The sequence below is a fragment of the Vigna unguiculata genome, chromosome 3, assembly GCF_037176805.1.
Source record: "Vigna unguiculata cultivar grain cowpea cultivar isolate G323 ecotype 2 chromosome 3, ASM3717680v1, whole genome shotgun sequence".
Classification (NCBI taxonomy): domain Eukaryota; kingdom Viridiplantae; phylum Streptophyta; class Magnoliopsida; order Fabales; family Fabaceae; genus Vigna; species Vigna unguiculata.
In genome coordinates, this window is record NC_140794.1 from 4120736 (window position 1) to 4147895 (window position 27160).

Consider the following 27160-nt stretch of genomic DNA (forward strand, 5'->3'; position numbering starts at 1 on the left):
AGGAAACCAGTTCATCCCCCACATAACAACATAAAGAAAACTCCTTAACCACCTCATTTCATTTTCCCTTTCCACATTCAAGTTTCAAATCGGTAAAATAAGTTCATGTTACACATCACTTTCTGAACTTTGATATCTCGACTATGCTGATATCCTAAAACCTAACACAAATCTTATCATCATTGAGCTTACTATTGCTAAGTACTCAAATATGACATAAAACTCTTTGCATGGAAGACAAGTAGAAAAGAAAATAAGTGGGAAGTATAATCCTTAAAGAAAAAATTGATGGTCAATGATGTATTTGAGAACACTATATCACTAGCTTCTCTGACATCCTACGATATAGTGGTCAATTACAAGAGTAGGATTGTTAAGTTTTTCTTGGAATCTCCATGCTGTAACCACTTTGTAGCTGTGCAAAATCTTGCCCGTACTTTGCATCAAGAAAAAGTTCATCAATCAAACAAGCTTTCGGGAAAACCAAAAACAAACCGTGTATCTCTCTGCATACAACCTGCAATATCCCCAAGCTGCTGAGTACTCATATTCTCTGGTGACTCAGAATGCAGAAAAAATGAGTTACTTTTTTTGTAATCATAAAACATTAGTAATTTTAACACTACCATGTTGGTGTGTGTGGTGAAAAAAACAAAAAAGGTTACAACTTACAAGGTATTTATGCTTGATGCATCAACACTAAAGAGAGGGGGAAAACGCAAAAGTAGAACTAGAAGTCTAAAAGAACATTCACACACTGTAATTCTCAAGGTAGCCCACATTCCAATAGCTAAATTCTTTTTCATAGCAGAAAACTTTATAAACAGACTCTTATTCTAGTATTTGGAGGCCCAACAATGTATACAACTTTTCTTTTTTTGCTTCACAGTATAGACAGACTCGATACACTAAGATTTATACCCCTCATACATCACTTTCAACACCGTTTTCTAGCAAGCCTGCAAGGAAAAAACATGATAAAGCAAGAACTGTAATCATAGAATGAATTTAAAAGCAGCTCCCAATCACTAAGTGGCCCACAATTAACCCTCATGCAGTAAATACTGAGTAACATTGTACCAATTTAAAAGCAACACACACCTCTCTCTCTTTCTGGTGCTGCTCTGCCTCTCTTCATTTTGTGAAAAATGAAGAACTTGCCAACATGGAAAACCATGGCAGTGACTGTGGTGTTGCTTCAATTGAGCTTTTCCTTGGAGATTTTCTGTCTCTCTAATCATGCAGATAGAATTGTTCGGCTTCCTGGACAACCCAACACACGCTTCCAACAGTTCTCAGGATATGTTACAGTGGATGATCTCAAACACAAAGCTCTCTTTTACTATTTTGTTGAATCAGAAACTCATCCATCTTCAAAGCCTCTTGTTCTCTGGCTCAATGGAGGTCTGCAATCTCTATCTTGGTACAACTATATTTATGCAACACAACCTGAAAAAACAGAATAAGTTCAAGACTTTGGATAAGAAAATATATGCATAATCAGTGTAGAATATAGGCCATTTAGTTTCAGAATATGCTTTTAAAATTTTCTAGAAAGACTTTAAATGTATAAGCTAATTTCTGTTTTGTACAGGACCTGGGTGTTCTTCTCTTGGAGTGGGTGCATTCTCTGAAAATGGACCTTTTAGACCAAATGGGAAAGTTTTGATTAAAAACGAGTACAGTTGGAACAGAGGTAATCCATGGAGGCACTGATTATTCCATTATAAGTGCAAGAATTGCTGCAATATGATAAGAGTTGCATTGTAATGCAGAGACAAACATTTTGTATTTGGAGACACCAGTTGGGGTGGGGTTCTCTTATGCTAAAGGTGGCTCTTCCTATGAGACTGTGAATGATGAGACAACAGGTAATCTACCTTCCATTATCAATTGCTTTGGAAGTTTGTTCATTTTATTGTTTTTTTAATCTTTTGAGACAAATAAGCTCTTCTTTAGAAAGCTTCTTTAAATCATATCTTCTGTCAAAAAAGGAACGTACTCTACATATGATGTTTAAGCTTTTAAAAAGTTGAGACAAAACAGCAATTAGTGCTAAAAATGCGACACCACTTTTGCATGCTATGATGTACTCTCTTTGATTATTCATCCCTTGTCCTTACAATAGAATGCTATTGTTCTGATTTCAACATCACAGTCCTTGAATACACACACAGCCATTATTCCTTTCTGTCTCCTGAAGCAGTAATTTTCATTTCTCAAGCCAGGGACAATCTTGTATTCTTGCAACGCTGGTTCAACAAGTTCCCTCAATTCAGGCACAGAGATTTGTTTCTAGCAGGTGAAAGCTATGCAGGTATGCATGCCACGTCACTGTTCAGTCATCATTTCTAGAAAAAACTCAAACTTCGAAATGCCAGTTACACATGAAACAATCGCTATTATCTGTTATCACAAACTTTTCTTTGTCAAAAAACATCAGGGCATTATGTTCCACAACTTGCAAAGCTCATGATTGAAATAAACAAAAAGGAGAAGTTATTCAATCTGAAAGGCATAGCCGTAAGTAACATACACACCATTTATTTATCAACCATGCTTCTTTCTTAGGACATTTCTAACAATGTATAATGCCAAGGTTGTGTCTTTCATTGCAGTTGGGTAATCCAGTTCTAGAATATGCCACTGACTTGAATTCAAGGGCCGAGTTCTTCTGGTCTCACGGTTTGATATCTGATTCAACGTACAAATTGTTCACTACAGGCTGTAACTATTCCCGATACGTCAGTGAATACTACAGAGACTCCATTTCTCCGCTTTGTTCAAAGGTTTTGAGGCAAGTAGCCAGAGAAACCAGTAAGTTTGTGGATAAATATGATGTCACGCTTGATGTTTGCATTTCATCAGTGCTTTCACAATCCAAAGCAATTTGTCCTCAAGGCCAAGTGAGTTTGTTTTTTTTTCTCATTTTTCTTTCCTTATGGATGTTTCTAATATCACTTTTCAGCTATGATACTTCTGGTTATTCCGATTTTCAAATTGTCTTGTTTCATTATATCTTAAAGAACTTTACACCTCTTGCCAAACAGAAAACAAATGAGAGCATAGATGTATGTGTAGATGACAAAGTTACTAATTACTTGAACCGAAAAGATGTACAAGAGGCTCTCCATGCCAAGCTTGTCGGAGTCCAAAAATGGGATGTCTGCAACAAGTAATTTCTTCAAAACTCAACAAATTGGAAAAAGAAAAAGTTTATCATTCATCAATCTAGTTGGTTACCCTAATGGATTTGCTTAATTGGTCATGAAAGATAAGTAATCATAGTAAAATTGCTTTGAAAATATTACCAATCCCAATAACATGCATTGTGACATTGTGTTGGCAACAGCATTTTGGACTATGATATGCTCAACCTGGAGAAACCTACACTCCCTATTGTTGGATCACTCATAAAATCTGGAGTTCGGGTCTTAATTTACAGGTATAATACACCAAAACTATTTCCTTCTCCGTGTTCATTGTAGTTACTTCAGTTACTTGAACTTCAACTTTCATATGTATGCTTTTCAAATTCAAATACCATGTACAAATTAACATAAGCATGTTATTGTTCATCACAGTGGAGATCAAGATTCAGTGATTCCACTGACTGGAAGCCGCACCTTAGTTCAAAAGCTGGCTAGACAACTAGGACTGAATACAACAGTCCCCTACAGAGTCTGGTTTGAAGGCCAGCAGGTACATACTAATACTGCTTAATGAAATATAATCCAACTTTTTTAATATATATAAATCATGAACTAATGAAAGTTTACAATTTTTTTGTTTAGGTTGGTGGATGGACTCAAGTTTATGGCAGTATTCTCTCATTTGCTACTGTGAGAGGTGCCTCTCATGAAGCCCCTTTCTCACAGCCTGAAAGATCTTTTGTTTTGTTCAAGTCATTCTTGGAAGATAGGCCTCTGCCTGAAATCTTCTGACACCACTTAGTTTTTTCTCTAATCTAGTTGAGACATTGTAAGTAAGCCTAAATTTGTACTATATAACTATTAAATTTAATGTAATTTCAAAAGAAAATTAAGGGGAGAGTTGGAAATATGAGTCACATTGCAATTTACTTCCATGATGCAGTGCTTGTTTGTTCATTTGACTGTCAAAATGTAAAATGGATCCTGTAAGAGAATTCAAAATGTCTTTTTTTTTTTTTTTCAGTAAAATGCACATCTAAATCATACTTATTACATTCACATACTGGTGTTTTGCTTTGTCCATAGACAACATTGTGATTTTCAAGAATGAAGAGAAAATGGAGTGTCTGATAAGAAGCTTTCCAACTGTACATACTTTAATCATGGCCCTTAACAGTGCCAAACAGCTTCACCATGGTGATGACCCTAAACTAGGGTTCTATCTATAGCCTCTCAGGCGTTGACTTTTATTCCATCAACCTTTGACTGTCACATAATTTTTACAACCAAATGTTGTATAGATGTAGCAAAATTATCTTTTGACAACCACTTCCTTTTCTGAACTATTATACTGTTCTTAGTAGTATGAAGTATCAGAGTTGTAAAAATATGATAAAACTATGCTTTGTTTGTTCTCTCCCATGGAAATCCATGTCATCTCTGAATTGTTGGTTCAGCTAAAGACAAAATCATTTCTTGAAGAGAGCTTGTAAAAATTCATTGGCCTCACTTCTGATTCTGATCCTATTTCTCTTCTGTGCAAGAAACGTGCGCTGAAATGGTTTGCTTTAATAGCCCTTTATCGTACAAAGATGTAAAAAAAGTAAGACCTATCAATTTAGTATTCGAATTTGATGTTTTTGCATGCTGAAAGCAGCAAAGTGAGTGTCTTGTTTGTGTCTCTCATCCTTTATAGGTATAGCTGGTATTGATGGTTTCTTTAGTCCTTTAATTTGAATTTTTTTTTTCTACATCCAAAGAAAGAAGAAAAAAACTATAAAATAGTGAAAGATTAAACATTTTGAACGAAAAAATCATCTATATATTTTTTGTTTGGGTCCTATTTCCGACAACATTGAGAGAAAAGATTACACTGTCTTGTTAAAATAAGTTGTTGGAGTGACCACATGAGCAGAGGTTGCAAATAAATGTATGTTTAGGCTGCTAAAATTGCTCTGAGTGTGATATTTTCAAATTAACAAACATAGTAGATTAAGATTATTGTAATATTATTTGGAGTTGATATTTCAGGCTTCGTTTATTTAATAAATTATCGTGATTATTTTCGTTTAGTTATTCTTTTTTAAACAATAATTTATTTCCATAGCATTAGTTTCATTTTAAAATGTTGTCTTATTAAGTTTTTCAAATGAGGGGCATTCCTCCTCATTTTAAATTTTAAAATAATGGCTTAAATATTTTTTTGGTCGTCAGTGTTTGTTGCGGATAGTCCTCATTTTGAGAGAATATTTAAAATGGTCCTTATTTTTACCGAATATTTAAAATGGTTCTCATTCTCGCAATTCGTGTTTTATTTGGTCATTTTCTGTGACGCTGTAATCATTAAAGGTTAAAGGAGCATTGTACAGGTGGCACGTAACACACCTTAGTACAATCTGTGTCACATGTACAATGCTCCATTAATGATTCAAACGGTGTCACAGAAAAAAAAACAAAAAAAACACTAATTGCGAGAATGATTGCGAGAATGAGGATCATTTTAAACATTCGGTAAGATTGAGGATCATTTTAAACATTCTGTCAAAATAAAGACCATTTGCATCAAACACTATACCATGAGAACCAAAAAAATATTTAAGCCTAAAATAATTAAACATAATGAAAATTTGACAATTGACATCAATTAAGCAACTTATTTAATATTATAGTCTTTTTAATAGTATCAATGGACTTTTCAAAATATAAAATAAATATATTATGAGTATACTATTTTTATTTTAAACCTTTAAAATACATTAATATATTTTAAAGTGTATTTTAAAAATGTAAGTAAAATAACAACATTAAAAACTATATATATATATATATATATATATATATATATATATAATATTTGTATTATAGGTAGCGGTGAAAGAAAATCTAAAGGAATGACGGTGTAATTCATAAATTTTCTTAATAAAAGGGTGGTGCAAAGAGCAGAAGAACATTCTCTTCTAAATTAGTAAAGTTATGATTTTTGAATATGTTGGCTCCCCACGACCCAAAAAAGAAAAATCACCTTTTGATCTGTACTTTGAAATGAAACTACATCAACACAGATTTTAATTTATAATGATTTAGATAATAATAAAATCCATATTAATATATATACCTTACACTAAAAAAAGAATTGGTCCCTGCAGCACCGAGTTGGGGGGACAAAGAGGACCGTTGGAAGATCTGAACACCGATGATAAAACTTCATCAGTATGTTAAATAATTAAATTTGTTGATTTTTATTATGGGAATTATTTCAACATATGTGAGTTTCAAAACTTTATTATGAAAAAATAATTTATTTTAAAAAGAATGAGGAAAATATAAATTAAAAAAATGAATGTGAAGACATCCCTGTTCTGTTAACTAGATAGTGCAGAGTGGAGTGGTGGCACATGATCTGGTTGCTGAAAACCTTAATCTTCCATTATCAATCCCAACCACACTCAGCTTTTTCTCTGTTCAATTAACTGACCCACCACCACACCACACAACAACCAACTCAAACTTTTCAAAGTTAACAACTTTGTGATTCAAAGTTTGTTGTAGAACAACTTTGTGAAGTGTGTTGAGTCTCAACTCAAAAAGCTATGTGCATGAAGTGCCCATCATCATTATCATAATTCACAACCCTCCCATTTCTCTCTCTGTCTCTCTCTCTCTCTCCTTAAAAAAAGCAGATTACTTTGCCTGCTATTTCGTGCAATTTTTCACTTCTAATTTGACTTTACATTCCCACAAAAACCATCTTTTAATACCCTATACCAATACCATATGGCAAAACAGCAAAACCAGGTTAATACCCTCTTTCATCTACGCAACATCTTCATTCACAATACAAAAATACAATATTTTTGGAAAAATGAAAAATGTTATAACCACCATTGATATAATGTGATTCTTTCTATTCTTCATCATGGCTTTCTTTTAGATCTTACGTTACATTACATGATTGCATCACATGCATGTTTTGCATTTCATTTCATTGTGATTGTGATCTGCACTAATCGGTGGCGGTAGATCCATGATTGGATCTGATTGGTGTTGTTCATGAACATTGTTAACGTTTTGCATGTGGGAGTGGACATTGCAGGGAAAAGGCCAAGAGAGGGAATTGGAACTCGAAAGTGACGATTCTGAGACTGAGATTGAGGCCCCATTGCCTCTAACTGTGACTTCTCGGGTATGATATTTATTTATTTTGTGGGTGTTTTAAATTTGTGTGATTATGATATTTGAAACTGCGAGTGCAACAGCATGGATCGATCATTGTGTAATGCAGGCTTTGTATATGTTGGGAGATATCACTGCAGGGCCTGCGTTTAAGTTCACGCAATGGCTCCAATTGGTTCGTAAGCGAACTGCAAAACATCGTCCTTCTGGCTTCCCTCACCGCAATTCAATCAGAATGTCGTCTAATTCTTGGTTAGTATTGTAACTTTGGAGGGGAAAATTTAGATACAATTTTCTTTAGGTGTTTTTGGTGTTCACCTGTGTTAACTTTAATAGAAACCTTTATTGGGCTGATTACCAAAGTAAAACTCTTAATTTTTTGGAAGACACCACTCAAAATCTAGGGAACTTTTGTTGTTTTCTTTACCTTTTGGTGGGGCGTGGTTAAGAAGTGAAGTCTGTGACTGTTGCTAATGTTCATGATTGTGGTTCAGCGTTATAGAACCATTGGAGGTTGTGGAGGATCCAAAACTGGAGCTGCAACCTGATCAGACAGAAATTAGATTGTGGGAGAGGCTTGGGAAGGCTGCAATGTTGGACATTGAGTCGAGCACTTTTTCTTGGGACATGCTCTCTTCACTGCACCACACTGAACACGGTAGTAGCAATGAACAATCCGAAGATGAGATGAACAAAGCTCTCGAGGTTAATTGCTTTCTATAATTGTTGTGCACAAGCACCAGTACGCTAAATACTTTTTGTGGTCAATTCTTGAGGATCACATACCAAACAGGGTTGACTTCTTGTGGATTGTTAACATAAGTTGTTGCACATGTAAACCAATGTGTATTCTCTTAATTTCTGGATTAATGTCTCCTCAGTTGTGTGCACATAGGTAACTGTAAATTCTGGAGGAGTTGTCTTCTTTGCCTTTTTCAATCTCCCTGGGAATGCTGATATTTGTCCAAAAGAAGCTGCAGCAGTTATAAAGATATCACCATCAAGAATGGCAACACAGTCTGAACGCCTTGGCTACGAATTTGCCAAGTGGTTGGGAGTCCAAACTCCACAGGTTGTTCCCTAAGGTTTCATAACACAAGTAGAGTACACTTCTTCCATATTCATTTTCCTCTATTAATTGGAAGATGCAGGGTAGAGTCATTCACAATACCAGTCTTGAATGGCAACAAATAAAGGAAGCTGGAGAAAGAGCTAGAGAAGCAGCAAATTCTGAGGGTGATGAAATTGGCGAGGTGACATGTTTTGAACTTTTGGAAGCACTCGAGCTAAGCCGGTGTCTCTTCTTTATGAGGTATGATCCAAGTTTTGGAAGCACTTGAACTATTATGATTATTATTTCTCAATGTTCAGCATGTTGTTGCAGTTATGTACACGGTTCACCATTGCTTGAAAGCTCTACTGCATTCAACTCAAAGGAATCTGCAGAAAGAACATCAGAAGGTCTTGGGAGGGTGCTGATGCTGGACCTTGTGATCAGAAATGAAGATAGGTTGCCTTGCCGTGAGCTTAGATGGCGTGGAAATCCAGCGAATTTGTTGTTGGCTGGAAAGACTATATGTGCAAATACAGATATGCTAGAAGCCGCTGTTGATTCTGCAATTGACCGATATAGACCAAAGATGATATCGGCTTTTCAGAAAGAAAGAAGGTCAACTTCAGTAGATTGCAGACTCGATTCTCACGATCCTGGTTTCATATCACATTCCCCTGATCTTTCAGATATCTCAGAATCTCCAATATCTCCTCACATCAAACTTGTAACTCAAACATCCGAAGAATCACTCTCTCCAGACATCAACATAGTAGCCATTGATTCTGGTGTTCCTCGGCGACCACCTGCTGGAAAACGTGCAAATGATCAGGTGAATTACCCCAAGTTGATTGAGTTGTTACTCAACAGTTCTGAATTTGCCTCAAACCTGATATTTGATGTAACTGGAGGGAAACTAGGATGTCCTCCATCAGAAGACACGGACAAAACTGATGTATCTACGAACGACGTAATGTTTGTTGTTCATGCGTTCCGCGCTGGTTTCCGCGCTGCTCTCAGGGATCTGCAGGGATTTCACATATTCCTACTCACACTTCACCAAAGACTTGATACTTTGTTACGATCATTTATGAACATTATGAGCAAAATATCTTTGGGAGAATTTGACAAAGAAGATGCTGTAGTTCCTGACTCACCTTCAGTAGCAGTTGGTGGGCAATTTTGCTCGCCATCATGTAAAGAGAGGGTTGGTAATGACAACCATCATGATTTGGTTGATTCGGAATCACAGAAAACTGCTTCAAAGGCATCACCTTCAGGAAACAGAGATTGCACTGACTTTACTCCTACCCCAAAAGAATCTTGCCATGGAAAGTTCTATAAAGGAAATGGGGAACCACTACGTAGTCTCCGTTTGACTACTAAGCTCCGTGACTTCCATAAATTTGCCAAGGTTGGTCTCCGAACAAAACATGACCTTGTCTCGTAGTCACATTAACACATTGTTTTTGTGCTGTATAAGACTAAAAGCAATGTAATTCGCTGTTTCTTTATTTTCCCACTTTTTTGAAATTGTATCATGTTTTCCAGGTTGATGCTGAATCCAGTAGAGAATTGGAACAATGGAATGAAATGCTTAAAAGCGATGCCATCAAACTATGCCAGGATAACAATTTCAATCCAGGATTTTTTGAGGGTAGTGATAATAACTGTGTTGTTGACGCATATGAACTTAAGGTTATCTTCACTTTATTGCTTTCAAATCTGAAATATAGTAGACTCCTTTCATTTCTGAAGGATTTTATTTCCATTCATGGTGCATTACCCTTTTAACTTTCAGATAAGACTTGAGCATATTCTTGAGAGAATTGCATTGATATCAGATGCTGCAAGTACTGAGAAACCTTCAGCAGTGACAAGTAGTCTGTTCATTGGTGGAGCATTGGCTGCAAGATCTGTTTACACACTACAATACTTGGGAATCACAAATATTTTGTGTTTGTGTACCAATGAAATTGGACAGTCAGAAACTCAGTATCCTGATCTATTTGAGTATAAGAATTTCTCTGTAAGTGTTTACTCGTATATTTTACCTTCACTCACTCTAATGTCTCATTTGCTAAGATTTCTTTTATGGGTGATGATATTTTTACTCTTTTCTTTTCTTTTTTTCTCTTTAAATTGTTAGTTTCTTCTGATCTCCCTTGGCTGATAGCTTATTCTAAACAGAAAAAATGTCAGCCTAGCTCTAAAGAAATAGGTCTAAAATTTTCTTGATTAGAAGTATGATTTGTCATCCAATATGATGTGATGCACTCTAGTTCTTGTGCTTTTTTTAATATTTTTTTCTATTAAAATTTACTTCTAATTTTATGTTCGTTTTGGAATGTCTTCATATTTATTTTATTCATTGCTCCTTTGAGCAGGTATGTGACAGTGATGATTACAACATCAGCGGCATATTTGAAGAAGCATGTGATTTGATAGATCATGTTGAAGAAAGAGGTCAAAAAGTTTTAGTTCACTGCTTTGAGGGGAAAAGCCGAAGTGTAACATTGGTCCTGGCATACTTAATGCTCAGGAAGTAAGTAAAAGTTGAAATTATACATGTAATAGTACAAAATAATACTTAATTCTTCCATGGTTAAATGGTATGAAACAATCTAATTTGGCACCTAACAACCGTAATGTTCTTTGAACTGATTTTTTTGATGGTGCAGGAAGAATACTTTATCAGAAGCATGGCAAGCTTTGAAGCGAGTTCACTGTCGAGCACAACCCAATGACGGTTTTGCAAAGATCTTATTGGACTTGGATCAGAAACTACATGGAAAGGTTTCGATGGAATGGCATCAGCGAAAACCATTGATGAAAATTTGCCCAATATGTGGGAAGAATGCTGGACTAAGCAGTAGCTCACTTAAGCTCCATCTGCAGAAATCACACAGAAAGCTGTCCTCTGGGAGTGTAGATAGCGCCATGACCATGGAAATCGAGAAAGCTTTGACAGCTTTGAAGATTAACCGTGGAGGGAGTGTCAGCCCCACACAAAGACAATCTCATCCAATAATAGATCAATAGAAACTGTAAATCCATAGATCTTATACTACGCAGCCAATTATCAGCAGGTTAGAGTATCGCCCAAAGGGTACCAAGTGCAAGTTCACCAGTTCGTAAATCAGAATCAAGCATATCCCATTGGGAGAATTTGTACTATTGCAATTAAAAAACATAAAACATACATTTGATGATTGATCCTTTGTTGTCATACAATTATTTTAAGTTAAATTAAGCTGTAACACCTTAAGAGTGTGTTTGGATAGAGTATTTTAATGAAGTGTTCCTGCTGAATACAAATGTACCCATGTACCCGAGAACACAAGTTAAATTGGGACCAATGACTAATTAGATGCACGTGTCCACCTACTGGAACCTGAGTGTCTTCTCCCAAGCGCCTGGTGTCTTCTGCCTTTGCCTCTTCGATACTTACCGCAGTTCACTTGGTAGAGGTGTCTTCTGCCCCAAATGCAGAGGTTATTACGGCTCCTTCATTATTCGTGTGCTATAGAATCTCCTGTGCCAGAGTATACTTGGACCTCATATTGGTACACTTCGCATGCTGGGGCATATTCGTCACTTCAAGGTGCCTACTTCAATTAGAAGTATCCCTTCCCCCCAATATGTACACTAGTCCCCCAAGAGTTGAGACTAATATGTCGAGAAATCTTTACACTATTATGCTTTGAGCAGAGGCGACTTCGGCCATAAGAGTTTATGTGGCGTTGGACATACTTGCTTAAGTGGCAGCGGAGAAGTTTTTTGCATGCGCATGCTGATGGCTTCACGTGCCAATGCGCTTTGGGGAGTGGAAAAGGCCGCATTACTTTAATGGGCCTGGGCCTTGTCATGATGTGATGTTGCCTCGGGAATTGTGACAGGCGCTGCCTGTTGGTCGTTGGATTATTTTGATCGAACGGATGTCACGCACGCTGCACTGTGCTCATTGCCCTGCTATAAATAGGGTAATTACGTTTTTGGCACCCTCGTTGATCTCTTTTACTGCTTTAGACGTCTCGTTTGTTTGTGAAGCTTGGCAGGTATGTCCTCGTCCTCATTGTCTGATAAGTCAACCTCTAGGATTCACTCAGATAGGGTAGGGACGTCCTCGGCCCAACCCTCTAGTAATAGCACCTCCTCTGACGAGGAGAGCTTATCGGATATTCCTCTGCGGCTGGGTATGAGTGGCTTGATAGCATTGTGCGAGAGTATTTTTTGAAATACAAATGGTCTTCCTCTATTCGCAGATTTGTCGAGGCATATGCAATTTTAGATGAGGATAGTCCTGACGAAGTCGTGTCCTTAGATCGAGTTGCTCGTGTAGATAATGCTTGCCATGGGCGAGAAGGTTACTCGGATGAGTTTTTTTATATGTATGTTGTGTTGTTTACAAATTTGCATGTTCGATTACCGTTCGACGAGTTCACTGTTGGGGTGTTGAGGATTTTAAACGTGGCTCCGTCGCAGTTACATCCTAATGCGTGGGTTGCTTTACAAGCTTTTAGATTTTTGTGTCGGATTTTAGGTTTGAAACCGTCTCCAGCCGTGTTCTTGCATCACTATAGCACTAGACCTGAGGAACCTGTGAGATGGTTATCGTTGTTTGGACAACCCAGGATAGGTTTACTCGCCCCATATTCGTCCTCTTTCAAAAATTACACGAACACTTTCTTTAGGGTTGTAGTTAACCCTGTTGGTCGCTCTTACTTCTTTGATGGTGACACTCCCAAATTTCCCTTTTATTGGACGCGTAATCCCTTGCACTATGATGAGTGGCCTCGAACTATGATGTCAGTCGAGGACTGCGAGGTTCTTAATTTGCTTGATTCACTTCCTCGGTGGCTTCCTACTAAGCGTATTGTGGCTATACTGAGTTCTCCTCGTCCTCGCGGGGACATGCTGGGTATGTACAAATTTTTCATACACAAACTATGTGTTAACTTGTCTTACTTTTTTTTGTTTGTATCAGCTTTGATGGCGTCGCATGAGGGTGTTGGTGCGGGTCAGAAAAGTCGTTTTCACTTACTTCGCGAAAAACTGAATGAGCGGAAGAAAGGTGGAGACAACGCTCTAGGGACAAGCTCTGCCACCCAACCCAAAGGTGCTACAGGTGTTGGTAGTCCTCGGCCTCCTCCTGCAGCAGAGAAAAAGAAGAGAAAGACTGCTTAAAAGGATGGAGGTTCGTCGCGCCCTCCTTCCCCAAAGCCCAGCCGCGTGTCCGGGGATGCCTCTTACCAACGTTTGATGGGGGCTGAAATGCAAATATATGATGGGATGAGTATTACTATATCCCAAGAGGAGGCTAATTTGATTACGGAGTCGCCATTGCCAACCCTCATGAAAGCCTTCGCAGAGTTTCAGTCTCGGGCTTTAGACATAGGGAGACACATGGGCCACAAGCTGATTAAAGTGGGCCAGACAGAAGATCTTGAAGCCGAAGTTGCTTAGCTGAAAAAGCAACTTCGAGTGGCTAATACGGAGAAAGACAAATTGGCGGGGGAGGTGAGTGATTTCCAGAAGCAGCTCTAGCAGGCTATTGGTGACAGGAAGTCTTGGCGCAATCGCTGTCTTGAAGCTGAGGAGAAGTTGAAGAAAAGTTCTGAAGAAGCATCGGCCTTGAAATGCTCCCTTGATGAGATGAAGACTGCACATGCAGAGTTAGACAAGGAAGTTTGGGAGTTGCGGGAGGGTGTCGTGGAAGAGCACGAGCTTGGCTTCAGGAAGGCCTTGCGTCAAGCAGCCCTCCTTTTTTACATTCCTGCGGATGATGATCATTTCGATGTGGGGAAAGATGTATATCAGAAAGCACTAGTGCGAATTGAGGATATTCCTGTTATCTCAGATAAGGCCGAAGATACCCCGCCTACTCCTACTGCCGAGGACACTGAAAGGTCGAGGGATGGGAATGTAGATGGTGCGGGTGATAGGGAGTGATGGCTGGCCTTTGGCATGCGTATTTTGTTTTGGGTTTGCACTAGTTATATACACCATTTGTGATGCCCCAATAGTTGTAATATTTTTTGAGAAACACTACCTTTCCCTTTTTGCTGCTATATACCCCGACATTACAAAGGTTGTAATATTTTGATGTGCCCTTTAGGCAATCTTTTATTGTTTCGCTTGTGTATAATGCTTCTATGCTTGAGATCGTGCACTTGCTTTCGTTTTATTAAGATTAAGTTAGCTTGTATATTGCATAGTGACTTGGCCTTAAGGCCAGCTTGCGCTAGCTATATAGTCGACCTTAGCTGGCTTATGGTTTCCAACAGGGACTTGCAATAAGTATATGATGTCTTTTTGAAGACATGTCGACCTTGGTTGACTAAGGTTGTCAACAGGGACTTTTTGAGGGTGGAGTGTTCTCTCCATAAAGATCTTGCGTCGACCTTAGTTGATTAGTATTATCAACAGGGACTTAGCTTTTGCTGGAATTATTAACTAATTGGACATAGATATAACTTAATCTTTTTCATTGATATTGAGCCTCGTTAAAACCTTTTCGGCCAAAACCCTCCTTAGGGAAAAAGACCGAAATAGGAAAGAGTACCCTTGATTACATCGTTAGCTGTAGTAAAATTTCAAGTGTGTTACATTCCACGTCCTGGGAACTGGTGTCCCACACAGATGTTGCAGCCTATATGCTCCTTTACCCTCGTCTGCGGTGACTCTAAACGGGTCTTCCCAATTTGCTGAGAATTTCCCCTCTACCTTCCTTGCGTTACTGTTCATCTGCCACACTAAGTCTCCTGGGTGGAACTTTCTAGGTTTTACCTTAGAGTTATATCTTCGCGGCATTCTTACCTTAGCAGCCGCTTCTTGAATTTTAGCATGCTCTCTATGTTCTGGTAGGAGGTCTAGGTTACTCGCTAGACAATGGGCATTGGTAGCCTCTTCATAGTTCTGCTGACGAAGAGACGGCTCGCCTATTTCCACCGGTATCATGGCATCTGTTCCATATGTGAGGCTGTAAGGAGTTTCCTTGGTGGTAGATTGCGGCGTGCAGCGGTATGCCCAAAGTACTTCTAGCAATTGCTCCGGCCACAGTCCTTTTGCTTGGTCCAGCCTTTTCTTTAACTCTTGCAAGATAACTTTGTTGGCTGCTTCTGCTTGACCGTTGCCTTGCGGGTGTTCCACTGAGCTAGTTACATGCTTGATGTGCAATCCCAGGTAGAAGTCTTTGAGTCCAGCATCGGTGAATTGCTTCCCATTGTCAGTAATTATGGTGTGCAGAATTCCAAAGCAACAGATGATATTTCTCCAGACAAACTTTTGCACTTGCTGTGCTGTAATGGTTGCCAATGGGTCAGCTTCAATCCATTTTGTAAAATAATCTACAACGACCAACAGAAACTTGGCTTGCCCCTTTCCAGGGGTAAATGGGCCGATGATGTCCATTCCCCATTTAGCAAAGGGCCATTGGGAGGAGATGTTGTGCAGTTCTTCTTGCTTGACATGGGATATGTTCTCGTGCTTCTGGCATGGTATGCAGCGTTTGACAAAGCTGTTGACGTCTGCCATCATGGTGGACCAGTAGTATCCTGCCCTTAATATCCTTGTTGACATTGTTCTGGCACCGGAATGGTATCCGCAAATGCCTTGGTGTAATTCTTTCATAACATATTCTGCTTACTCTATGCCAAGACATTTCAGTAAAGGGGTGGTGAATCCCCTCTTGAATAATTCATCTCCGACTAGGGTATATCGCGCTACCTTCCTTTCCCAATCCTTTTCTGGGTTGTCAGGTTTGTTTCCAGTTTTTAAAAAATGCACAATGGGGGTTCTCCAATCTGATGATACTTCTACGGTGTGACATTCAGGTGTGCTGGTAGATGGGGGCAATTAATTCCCTTTGTAGGATGGATTTGTACTTCCCTTTACTTTTTGTGCTAGCCAGTTTTGATAAAATATCAACTCTTACGTTACTTGCTTTGGGCACATGCTCAATCTTATATTCCTCGAACCCTTGTAGTATGTTTGTTACTATGTGATAGTACTGGAGTAGAAGTGGGTCTTTAACCTGAAACTCTCCAGTCAAATGTCCAACTGTTAATCTTAAGTCTGTGCGGCATATGATTCTGGTTACCCCCATTTCTCTAGCAAGTGTCAATCTTGCCACCATTGCTTCATACTCCGCCTGATTATTTGAGACTCTGAATTTGAAACGAATAGATTGTTCCAGAACTATCTCGTTAGGTCCTTCCAGTACGATTCCAGCTCCTCCTCCTCGGATGATAGAGGATCCAACGACGTGTAGCGTCCACCAGATGGTTATTGGATCTGCTTCATGTTGTAACTCAGCAGCGAAATCTGCTAAGCATTGGGCCTTGATGGATCCTCTGGGCTTGTACTAAATTTCATATTCTGAGAGCTCTACTGCCCAAGCAGCCATTCTACCGACAAGGTCTGGTTTCCTTAAAATTTTATGGACAGGGTGATCCGTTCGAACAATAATGCGGTGATTATGAAAGTATGGCCTCAAACGTCATGTTGTAATGAGTAAGGATAGTGTCATCTTCTCCACTGTTTGGTATCTAGTCTCTACGTCTTGGAGTGTTTGACTTACGAAGTATATTGGGTGCTGCTCCCGTTGTCTTTCTTGAACTATCGCAGCACTCACAACGTCTTCGGTTGCGGCTAAGTAGATTATTAAAGGGAGTGAGGTGTCGGGGCGTTGGAGGATGGGGGGTGATGTTAAGGATTGCTTGATGCTGTTAAAACTCTCTTCGCATGTCTCATCCCACTGGAATCAAGTCGTTTTCTTTAATAGCGGATATTGCGTGACATTTTTCTGGGTTTGCCTCAATCCCTCTGTGTTAGCATAAACCCGAGAAATTTTCCGCCATCCACCCCAAATACACATTTTTCCGGATTAAGCCTCATATTGTTGTTGTTGTTTAACATGGTGAATACTTCTGCCAGATCCTTGATGTGTTGTTCTACAGAATTGGACTTCACCACCAGATCATCAACATATACTTCCAAATTTCTACCTATCATTCCTTTGAACATACTGTCCATGAACCTTTGGTATGTTGCCCCTGCATTTTTCAGGCCAAAACTTCATAGTAAAAGTTTGCCTCTTCAGTAATGAAAGTTGTCTTTAACTTGTCCCTGGGATCCATTGGGATCTAGTGATATCTGGAGAAAGCATCAAAGAAACTAAGAATTTGATGGCCAGCTGCTCCATCTACCAGTCGATCAATGTTTGGGAGTGGATAGGCATCCTTTGGGCAAGCTTTATTCAGATATGTATAGTCGGTGCACATACGCCACTTGCCGTTGGGTTTTTTGACAATGACTACGTTTGCCAGCCATGTGGTGTATCGCGCCTCCTGGATGAATCCAGCTTGCAGTAGTTTGGCCGACTCATCCCTCACTGCTCTTCTTTTTTCTTCCCCCAGCTTTTGTTTTCTTTGCGCCACAAGCTTTGCTTCCTTAAACGTTGATAACCTATGGCACACGATGTCAGGATGTATGCCTGGTAAGTCCGAAGTGGTCCAGGCAAAAGACATTTTATTGCGTGTTAGCACTGCTGCTATCACTTATTTTTCTGCCTCCTATAGGGTAGACCCTATATGCAAATATTTTCCATCATCAAGAGGTAAGACCTCAGTTCCTCCTATCGGCTTTACGTGCTCCTTGCCCTCCATTCGGGGGTCCAACTCTTGAATGGATGAACTATCTTCTGACGTGACCTTCTCAACATTGTTCGACGAATGCAACTTTCGCGGATTTGGCAGTTGCAGGCTAGCAATGTAGCACTCGCGCACTGTTCGTTGATCGACGTGGATTGTGACTATATCGCCAACCATAGATGGAAATTTCATGGCTAAATATGGGGTGGAAACGATGGCTCCTAATGCGTTCAAGGATGGCCTCCCCAGTAACACGTTGGAAGAGGTATTGGCATCTAACACCAGATACCGGATGGATATAGTTTTGGTGAGTTGTCCTTCACCAAAGGTGGTGTATAAATCCACGTACCCTCGCGTTTGCACCCTTTCTCCTTAAAATCCTACAATTTCATCCACGAACGGAGACATTTGCTGCTCCGGTGTTTGCAACTTCTTAAACGTTTCCCAGTAGAGTATGTCTACCGAGCTTCCCTGGTCGACTAATACCTTCTTCACCGCGAAATTTTCAATTTCGACAGTGATCACCATGGGATCGTCTTGCTTGGGATCGATGGCTTTGAAATCGTCGCTTGTAAAAGTGATGGGGGGCATGTTTCTCCTGACGGGAGCTAATACTGCATTGACGGATTGTATGACTCTTAAATGTTTTTTGCGAGCTGTAGTGGTGTTGCCTCTGCCAGCGAATGCTCCAGAGATTGTATTAATAGTTCATCGCATGGGAGGTCTGTGTCCTTGCTGACGGTCTCTTCTTTCTTCTCCTGATTCACGCCGATCTGGCGCTCTATAATTATCCCGCAAGTTGGGTTCTCTTCGGTTGGTAGTCTCCTTGCGACGGGCTTCATATCTTCTCGTTTCACCTGCTCTGTTCTCATTTCTGCGTACTACAAAGCGCTGAAGGTGTCCAGCTTGGATGAGCTCTTCAATCTTGTCTCGCAGGGTCGTGCATTCCTCAGTTGAATGCTCAAAATTCCCGTGATATCTGCACTGTCACGTGGTGTCAGCGTTTGGAGGTGTATTTGCCCTTCTAGGAGTACTTAAGAGGTTAGTGTGCAGGGCTTCTTCAAGTACCCTTGACCTTAAGGCATTCAAAGGTGTGTACTTAGCAAATCGCTAGGCAAGGGTTTTCCAACCAATAGGCAAGGTTGTCTCCATTATCCCATCGACAAAAGGGTGCTTGCGTGCATTTTTTTGCATTACGGAGGAATTAGCGGTTCCCATAGTTTGGGGGTTCTGCGCACTTTCTTTGACAGTTTCGGTGCGTACTCGCTGGGATGTAGCTTGAGTTTTGCTGGGACACGGTTGCTATCCTTCGCCTTCGTTGTTGCTTTCTAGCTTTCGTTTGATACTGGCATTTTCTGCTCGGAGCTCTGCGAGTTCTTATTGTATGGCTCGCATGATTGCCATCTGACTGCTTTCCGATGCTTGCCCTACTTGTCCGTTGCTTGTCATGTTTCTAGTAGACACCATGTGCATCAATTTTCTTCGGCCCCACGGTGGGCACCAAATGTTCCTGCTGAATACAATTTACTTGAGAACACAAGTTAAACTGGGACCAATGACTAAATAGATGCACGCGTCCACCTACTGGAACCTGAGTGTCTTCTCCCAAGCGCATGAGTGTCTTCTCCCAGGTGCCTGAGTGTCTTCTTTCGATGAAGAGTTCTACTGGCGGGGGGCCTGCAAAGTCACTTTGACGCTCAAGTCAGTGTCAGAGCAATAAATGACTACAATAGTAAAAAATAGCATGATTTCTTTACCTCGTGAATAGTGCCTTTTATACTACTTTAATGGGCCAAACCCTATGGGCCTAGGGTTTCCGCTGCCTGGTAGGTTTAGGTTTCACTAATTGCGTTTAATTATTCTTAATAACTTATCATTCCTAATTTCTTCAGTACTTACCGCAGTTCACTTGGTAGAGGTGTCTTCTGCCTTTGCCTCTTCGGTACTTACCGCAGTTCACTTGGTAGAGGTGTCTTCTGTCCCAAATGACGAGGTTATTACGGCTCCATCATTATTCGTGTGCTATAGAATCTCCTGTGCCGGAGTATACCCGGACCTCATATTGGTACACTTCGCATGCTGGGGAATATTCGTCACTTCAAGGTGCCTACTTCAATTAGAAGTATCCCTTCCCCCCAATATGTACATGAAGTAATTCATCTACGTCGGGCCCGTCCGAGTTGTCGGACTTGTCCATGTCGTCGAACAACAGCACACAGTAAAGGCAACCACGTTACACAGGAAGAGCTTTTGTTAGTGACTCCGGGGCACCACTACTTCCGTTGAGCACAATCACATTACAATTGGAATCAGCATCCACTATAACTGAGTCACCGTGTCGCAACAACCTTTACCAAGTTCGAACGATTGTCGACCACCAGATCCGCTGGTCTGCAATATTCACTCTATCCCACAAGCACAAATCCTCGGCACGGAATATAATCCCAAAGTACTCCAAAGACTCAAATATAGTCAATCAAGAAGGTGGTAAGACCCTTGTAGAGTTCCCCAACAGCATAGAGCTTGGGAAGCTTGGACCCGGTCAAGATCCGAACAACAAGGAGCACTCCACTACTATTCTAGTCATTTTTTTTCTATTAGTTGCGATGCGAACAGGCGTTTACTTATGAGATTCGTTGAGTAGGCTTGCGTGAGTTGTCTGCTATAAGATAGCTAGTTTTGGGGCTTTCGACATGAATAAAAAAGCCTATCTGGCTTGGCTTCGCTATCGCTCATGACTTGTATTGTAGTCGGCCCGAAATGCCTTTGTAGTCTTTTTAATGCTAATGCCTTCTTCCTTCATTAATTTTCTTTTAGTTGGGGCAGCTTCCGCGCCAACAAGATACAGACGGTAAAGCCAAAGCAATACTAAACAAGCGAGAAAAGCCTTATCTATTCTATTAGTCCAGCCTAAACTGATTGAAAATGAAAGTGCTAACGAGCAAGAAAACGGGAAGGTTGGTTCGAGGACCCGTTGGTCAAAGGAAAGGAAAGGGGAGGTCCTTCTTCCGGGACGGAGCCGTATGACGCGAGAGTCTCACGTACGGTTCCTTTGAGAAGGGTGTGATACCACCACCTATCAGGCCCGACGAGCGATCCACGGAGCTGCATCCCTACTCACATGGTCCATGCACATCGCTCTCTCCAGGAGGTTGGCCGCCTAGATCCGCTTATTCTTTGAGATGACAAAGCTCCCCACTAGACGCAAATTGTCGAATCAACATCAGGCAGTATAGGAGTGCTTTCTTTGATCGGCGTTCCCCAGACCAGAACTGAAAGGACATACTAGCCCCCGATTATCGGGCATTCCTTCATGTCGGGAGGAGGTACCGATTGGAGGAGAAGATAAGGACAACTTTCTTCCATTCCACTCTTGCTCCAATCCCAATAGTCTGAGATTGAAGATGATGTCAACAGTTAGCCAAGAAGGTTTATGGCAAACTGGAAGGAGTTTTGAGAGATAAATGATCTATCTTAGGTAATGCTTTGCTTTCAGTGGGAACCGGTGGAGGAGGTGAAGGTCTTGTAGTCTCCGGATTGGTTGGAGTAGAGCTAGAAGATCGGACACCTTCGCCAACTTTAAAAGAATGCTCATCTGAAATGAGAGTCGTTGCAGCGGAGCGATATGAGCATCATTGCTCGGTGTCACGGATTCCCCATGGTTGGCTTCCGGCTCTGCAATCAGAGGTCCTTCTATCCCATCTCGGTTAGGATTCATTTCCTCGGGTTGATGCTCTATTTCTTCTTGGTGCTCAGTTTCTGGAATTGGATCTGCTTCCTCGATTGGTCCCATCTGACTTTCCTCCAAACAAAGGTGGTTGGGGTGCTGCAAGATTCGGTCAAACTTTCTCTCTGATGTATTAGGTGCCTGTGTTAAAGTAGAAAGGTTTAAGACAGCAGTCAGAAAAGGAAAATGGAAGAAAGTAGGTAGTACCTCTCTACTGAGAAAGGCTTTTTTCAAGGTTATTCAAATGGTGAAATAATGACTAGTACCTCTCGAACTTCGTGAAGAACTTCATTCTATCTCTCCCTCATTACGAACAAAAAAGTGGGGTTGCACCCCAGTTGTACACTCCCTTCGTTCTACGAACCCTTGTTGATTCTGAACTTCGTTCGCAAAGGAACCAGACGTTTGACGGGCCAGCCCTTTTTTATGCGCTGCTTTACCCTGAAAGGAAAATTAGCTTAGCTCCTATGGGTGCTAGGCGCTCCCGTGGTTCGCGAGAAGGAAAAAGAAGGACTCATTTTTTGTTGCATCTGGCACGAAATGATAAAGAGAGAGCTTCGTCTATCGATGAACAGCGGATTGACGGAGCTCTTGGCATTGCTTTGTTTTCTCTCCTTTCCTATCAGCGAATTCCGATCTTTTTGTTCGAAATTTCTTCGTTTGTACCGAACCGCTTGCAAAAACAAATCCTGTTCCACAAGATCCTATATCAGCTATACATCCTCCTTGCATTTGTGCCGAAGACGTCGCCAGTGCTATGGGATTTGGATTATGTAGATAAAAAATGATGAATGGGATTGTGGCACTCCACTCGCCGCCAATGCGGAAGGATGCCGCCGAAAAGAAGGGAACATTGCTTCGCTCTGTTGGATGTGTCGAATCCTGTATGACAAGCGAGCTTTTTACCAAAAAATTCAAACATGTGGTCGCAAAATGCTATCCAGCTCTCTTGTTGCGTACAATAGAAGCCTGCTCATGCTGCTTTGGCAGCGCTTTTTCGCCTTCTCTTCGCTCTGGACAAGAGCGCTAGTGGACACGGGGGGTAGCAGGCGAAGCGTGTCGTTCGTAATGAACAGAAAGATACCACTACTTCGCCTCTTTGTTGGAGCACCGACGCAAACACAGTGGTATCTGACCAGGACCAGGAACAGAATCGAATTTGGATCTTGACATGTCAGTGGTTTTTAACCGTGGGCATCATGCCAGGAAGTTGGTTGGCTCATCATGAATTAGGTCGGGGTGGCTGGTGGTTTCGGGATCCCGTAGAAAATGCTTCTTTTATGCCTTGGGTATTAGCCATAGCTCGTATTCATTCCGTAATTATACCCCTTCTTCATTCTTGGATCTCGTTTCTAAATATTGTGACTCTTCCATGTTGTGTCTCAGGAACCTTTTCAATACGGTCCGGATTGCTAGCTTCCGTTCATAGTTTTACTACAGATGATACACGAGGAATCTTTTTATGGCGGTTCTTCCTTCTAATGACCGGCATATCTATGATTCTTTTCTCCCGAATGAAGTAGTAGGCATCGGTCCGTAGAACTTATAAAAAAGAGATAGTTGTGGCGCGAAGTACTTTTGTGCACCTCCGTCACTTGGCTCGGGAGCAACCTTGCCCCGTTATGTTATGGAAGAATTGAACTTATTACCGGGCTAGTTATTCAGAGCCAGCAATTGGCTGCTGGATTTCGTCCCGCAACTATCAGAAGATCACTTCGGGGGTCACTGTGGCGTGGCTAAATGTAGAGCAGTCCGCCACTACTGCGTTTGATCAGTAAATTTTGGATAAGTTCGGAAGATGGTCAAGGTAGCTTGCTTCCAAGCCACTGCACTAGATGCGCATGTAGTTGGCTCAGAATGCCTCTGTTCTATACTAAAAGACTACTTTGGATGAATGGGTCGTTCTCTTACTTGACCATGGCATCGCCAACATGAGTCTGTCTTCGGTGGTTGATAAGCTGCTAGTTGGTTTTTAATTTAGGACTTGTTATTTCCTTTCTCTTTTCCCAACGAGGTGGAGGGCCATCGCAGAAAATCACCTATCCCCGTAGTTCCGAAGACAGGAATTGGGTAGTAGGGGGCGGCACCCTTGGACCCCACCCAAAAAAAGGCTTTGACCTGCTGGCTATTGGAAAGTCTCTGTTTACCGCGAAGTGAATAAAGTTGGGGGGCAGAACGGGATGCCAGGGACAGGTGAAGCCCTTTGACCCAGTGCTATCTATGTTAGGGGACTGGTGGAATGAAACCATATCGAATAGGGAACTCATTCCAGTACCGCTACCACTTCGACTGCGAGAAGGAAGCCTGATGAAGAAGATGAATGACTCGACTCGCGTCTGGGAAAACCTGATCTGGTAGGGAAGACAGACCTTAGATGATAACCTCGATCGGAGATAACCTGATCCTAGACAAGGAAGAAGATAACCTAATCGGACCTTAGTCTGGATTCAAAAACAAAGAAGAAACAACTTTGACATTGGCAAGTCACACATTTTTTCCCTCTGAGTCCCTGTCCCCGAGTCTTAAAAAAGAGATGTACGATTCGATGGGGATAGAAAAGGAAACCCGTAACCACGCTTTCACTTACATTAAAAATTGAAACAACTAACGGAAGAGGGAATGTACCTTTACCATAGGGCAATGGAAAGAATCCGCGTAAAACAAAGCGGTGGCCCATGCCCAAAAAAAAAGGGAGAGAGGTCTCTCGTCAGGTCTTGGGTAGTTTGCCAGAGGTGTGAAAGGTGGGCTTCACCTTTTTCTGTAGCCTTCTAAATAAGGTGAGGCCACCCTATCAGGTATGGGGTGGAGGAGGAGAGCGTGTATGTGGGCTTCTTATACTGGATTACTTTACTGACATTAAAAACCGATAGAGGATTGGAAAGGTTACTAATCTTTCTTTCGAGTGCGGCTCTATGCAAAGGTTATTCATCTTTACCTAGGGTGCTTAGGAGAGATTCTTATGCCCTGCCTACGTCTATTCATGCTTGGTCTTCTGAGAGTTAGGATGAAATGCGATCCATTCAAAGTCTGAGTTTGTACAAAATTCCTTCCTCACAAAGTAGTCTCGTTGGTCTTCAAAAGAAGACAGTCGAGCTAGGGGCGACGAAAGCTTCTTCCGGGAATGCTATTTCCCAGCCTGGGACAGTTGGTTGATTGGATAAGAGGGGAGATCCGCGAAGGGAGTCTAAAATCAGAAAGAAAGTAATAGGAAAAAATAGGGCTCAACCTGAAGATGGACGATCTTTAGGCACACGTCCCTTTATATTAGAGGGGTGGGTTCAAATCATTCTATATGAGGAGCCAGTTGAGATTGAGATATAAAAAAGTGGAGTCTTTCACTTAGAGAGTATCCTCGGCTTCGGCTTCCTAAACCACTTGGTCCCGTTCTATGCGCATCTCGGATTCAACCTGCACATATCACTCTACTTTCTTTCTGGGAGAGCCAATAGAGAACTCAAGGGTATCAACTTTTGACTCGACTCGTTTGAAAGAGTAAAAGCTCCTGACTAGCTTTAGAGCACACGGCAATTAGTACTACTTCGCTATCGGTCACCGCATTGAAAGCGATCTTTATACGTTAGGTAAGTTAGCAGCGTAATAAGACGGCCTTTGAAGAAAGACCGTTCCATCTTGTTCGAAAGCGGTCCACTCCGGAAGTAGTGGTGGCAAATCTTTTGGATGGACTTAAAAAAGAAAACTCTTTCTTTTCATGGAAACGAAAGAATATGAAATGAAGAATGACAGGGCTAGGTAAAAGGTGCATTAGAGCAAGTCACTTATTATCCCCACCCAAAGGAGGTAAGGAACTGGGACGGAATGCGAGCCAGAGGCAGTACATCCTTTCCGGTAAGCAGTACGTGTGGGTGTGCTTATTTGAGAGTCACCAAGGAAGTAGTAGAAATGTTGAAGAGGAGACAACCCGCTCTTGAAAGACTATGCGCGTCGCGTGCTCAATCTAGCACTTTAATTCAACTAAAATCCCACTTACTAGGAAATGACATAATGCCAAATTCCATGATTTGGCAGTTGGTAGGTACTATAGTCCACAAACTGTAAAATACCAACTTCAATTGGTTACACGAAAGTGTAGACATCAAACATCTATTAATGTTGCAACTGCAATTGTTTTCTTTCTAGTCAGACAACATTACTAATTATGCATAAGTATTTTTTCAGTTCAAAACAACAAATTGTATTTTACATCCACTTTCAGATTTAATTAGAGAAAATAGGCTATGTATTGATAATGTAAAGCATATTTACACTATCATTCAATTTGACAAACCACCATGTATGGTAAGTTTGTTGACTTTTACAATAACTACCTTAAAAGCCATACCAACAATGATTTATGATTGGTTGGCAGACGGTGTAAAACATTTATACTAACAGTCCATAGTCATTAAACTCGTTTAATAACACAATTTTGCACCCATATTTACGTTTGGCTGCCGAAGCCCTCTTATTCCCTTCCCAGGTAAGGGAAGCTAGAACCCTCTTAAATGTATGAGATGTTTGTGGTCGTTGGTGTTGGTCTTGCGTTTGATTGCATTTTTTAGCACTGTATGGATGTATAAAATGATTGGATCTTTGTTTGGTTTACTAAGTTGTCCGCTGCAGGAGAAAATATCTGTTAAACTCACCTAAGCGGGCATGTCTCGCCTAGACGAGGTTAACAGGGGCTCGCCTAGGTATTTTGCCACGAAGGGTCGCCCAGGCGACCCACTGTGTCTTTTTGAGCGAGTGAGCATCTCGCCCAGGCGAGAGGCGAGACCCCGCGTGTGCTTCTGCTCCATTTTTTCGAGCCCTCGCTTAGGCGAAGGAGGCTCGCCTGGGCGAGAACGTCTCGCCTGAGCGAGACCCTCCAGCCTGAGCGAGGTGCTGGGCGAGGCAGTGCGATGTTGGATTGTTTTCTTGGCTTTGTATGGATAATGCTTGCACTTACTACTGGTGCCACGGAAAGATATGTTTTTAGGTCTCGCATTTCAAATCCTCCTTTCTTTTTATTATTTAAGTATTTTTTTTCTCTGTTGATATATATCAACAGAGAAAAATGTGGAAAACAAGACAAAGATTCTTTACAATAACACTATAAACAAATGGAAAAGGGATGTAGCGCAGCTTGGTAGCGCGTTTGTTTTGGGTACAAAATGTCACGGGTTCAAATCCTGTCATCCCTATCCCTAACAATTACTTATTCTATGATATTCCGTATTCTATGATATTCCGTATTCTATGATATTTCATATTCTATGAGATGAGCAATAAACCGGGAACCTGTGAAGACGAATTCCAATTGAACATACATACTGAATATCTATATGCAAAATGGATTTGGATCATATAATTTTATAAAAACAAAACGCTCTTAGTTCAGTTCGGCAGAACGCGGGTCTCTAACAGT

At 40.9% G+C, this 27160-nt stretch overlaps 4 protein-coding genes and 1 non-coding gene across 8 annotated transcripts; 4 read left to right on the forward strand and 1 right to left on the reverse strand.

Moving 5' to 3' along the window:
- The first annotated feature begins 507 nt into the window (after positions 1-507).
- Positions 508-4041, forward strand: LOC114177262 (serine carboxypeptidase-like 45). 2 transcript variants are annotated; one of them, XM_028062536.2, is made up of 10 exons: positions 508-1404; positions 1595-1696; positions 1776-1871; positions 2225-2317; positions 2444-2523; positions 2619-2906; positions 3051-3175; positions 3353-3445; positions 3585-3702; positions 3795-4041. In XM_028062536.2, the coding sequence occupies exons 1-10, from the start codon at positions 1149-1151 to the stop codon at positions 3942-3944; spliced, it is 1401 nt and encodes a 466-aa protein (XP_027918337.1). In that variant the 5' UTR covers positions 508-1148; the 3' UTR covers positions 3945-4041. The 2 variants fall into 2 exon arrangements, with proteins under 2 accessions (XP_027918337.1, XP_085527353.1); XM_085671227.1 differs by having other exon boundaries at positions 1293-1423.
- Positions 4042-6537: 2496 nt separating this feature from the next.
- On the forward strand, positions 6538-11694 carry LOC114176410 (dual specificity protein phosphatase PHS1-like). Of its 3 annotated transcripts, XM_028061451.2 has the most exons (11): positions 6538-6947; positions 7246-7335; positions 7435-7577; positions 7820-8030; positions 8221-8397; positions 8477-8637; positions 8710-9790; positions 9928-10074; positions 10178-10405; positions 10764-10921; positions 11058-11694. In XM_028061451.2, the coding sequence occupies exons 1-11, from the start codon at positions 6927-6929 to the stop codon at positions 11416-11418; spliced, it is 2778 nt and encodes a 925-aa protein (XP_027917252.1). In that variant the 5' UTR covers positions 6538-6926; the 3' UTR covers positions 11419-11694. The 3 variants fall into 3 exon arrangements, with proteins under 3 accessions (XP_027917252.1, XP_027917253.1, XP_027917254.1); XM_028061452.2 differs by lacking the exon at positions 6538-6947 and having other exon boundaries at positions 6961-7335; positions 7409-7577; XM_028061453.2 differs by lacking the exon at positions 6538-6947 and having other exon boundaries at positions 6961-7335; positions 7466-7577.
- A 10576-nt stretch (positions 11695-22270) lies between these two features.
- Positions 22271-22488, reverse strand: LOC114178377 (uncharacterized). Its single transcript, XM_028064240.1, is given in 2 exon segments — positions 22271-22365; positions 22368-22488. Coding segments are annotated over 2 exon segments (216 nt in total).
- A 336-nt stretch (positions 22489-22824) lies between these two features.
- On the forward strand, positions 22825-23396 carry LOC114174975 (cytochrome c biogenesis CcmF N-terminal-like mitochondrial protein 2). The gene is given in 3 exon segments (XM_028059711.1): positions 22825-22883; positions 22990-23023; positions 23025-23396. Coding segments are annotated over 3 exon segments (465 nt in total).
- Positions 23397-26862: 3466 nt separating this feature from the next.
- Positions 26863-26936, forward strand: TRNAP-UGG (transfer RNA proline (anticodon UGG)). The gene has a single exon. It is a non-coding gene; the product is annotated as a tRNA-Pro (tRNA).
- The last annotated feature ends 224 nt before the right edge of the window (positions 26937-27160 follow it).

Bases quoted from the DNA above. Each gene is read 5' to 3' on its own strand.
- LOC114177262 (XM_028062536.2), top strand. From the start codon at position 1,149: ATGAAGAACTTGCCAACATGGAAAACCATGGCAGTGACTGTGGTGTTG. The intron at 1,697-1,775 runs GTAATCCATGGA...ATTGTAATGCAG, and splicing joins CGAGTACAGTTGGAACAGAG to AGACAAACATTTTGTATTTG. The intron at 2,318-2,443 runs GTATGCATGCCA...AAAAAACATCAG, and splicing joins AGCAGGTGAAAGCTATGCAG to GGCATTATGTTCCACAACTT.
- LOC114176410 (XM_028061451.2), top strand. From the start codon at position 6,927: ATGGCAAAACAGCAAAACCAG. The intron at 7,336-7,434 runs GTATGATATTTA...TGTGTAATGCAG, and splicing joins CTCTAACTGTGACTTCTCGG to GCTTTGTATATGTTGGGAGA. The intron at 10,922-11,057 runs GTAAGTAAAAGT...TTGATGGTGCAG, and splicing joins GCATACTTAATGCTCAGGAA to GAAGAATACTTTATCAGAAG.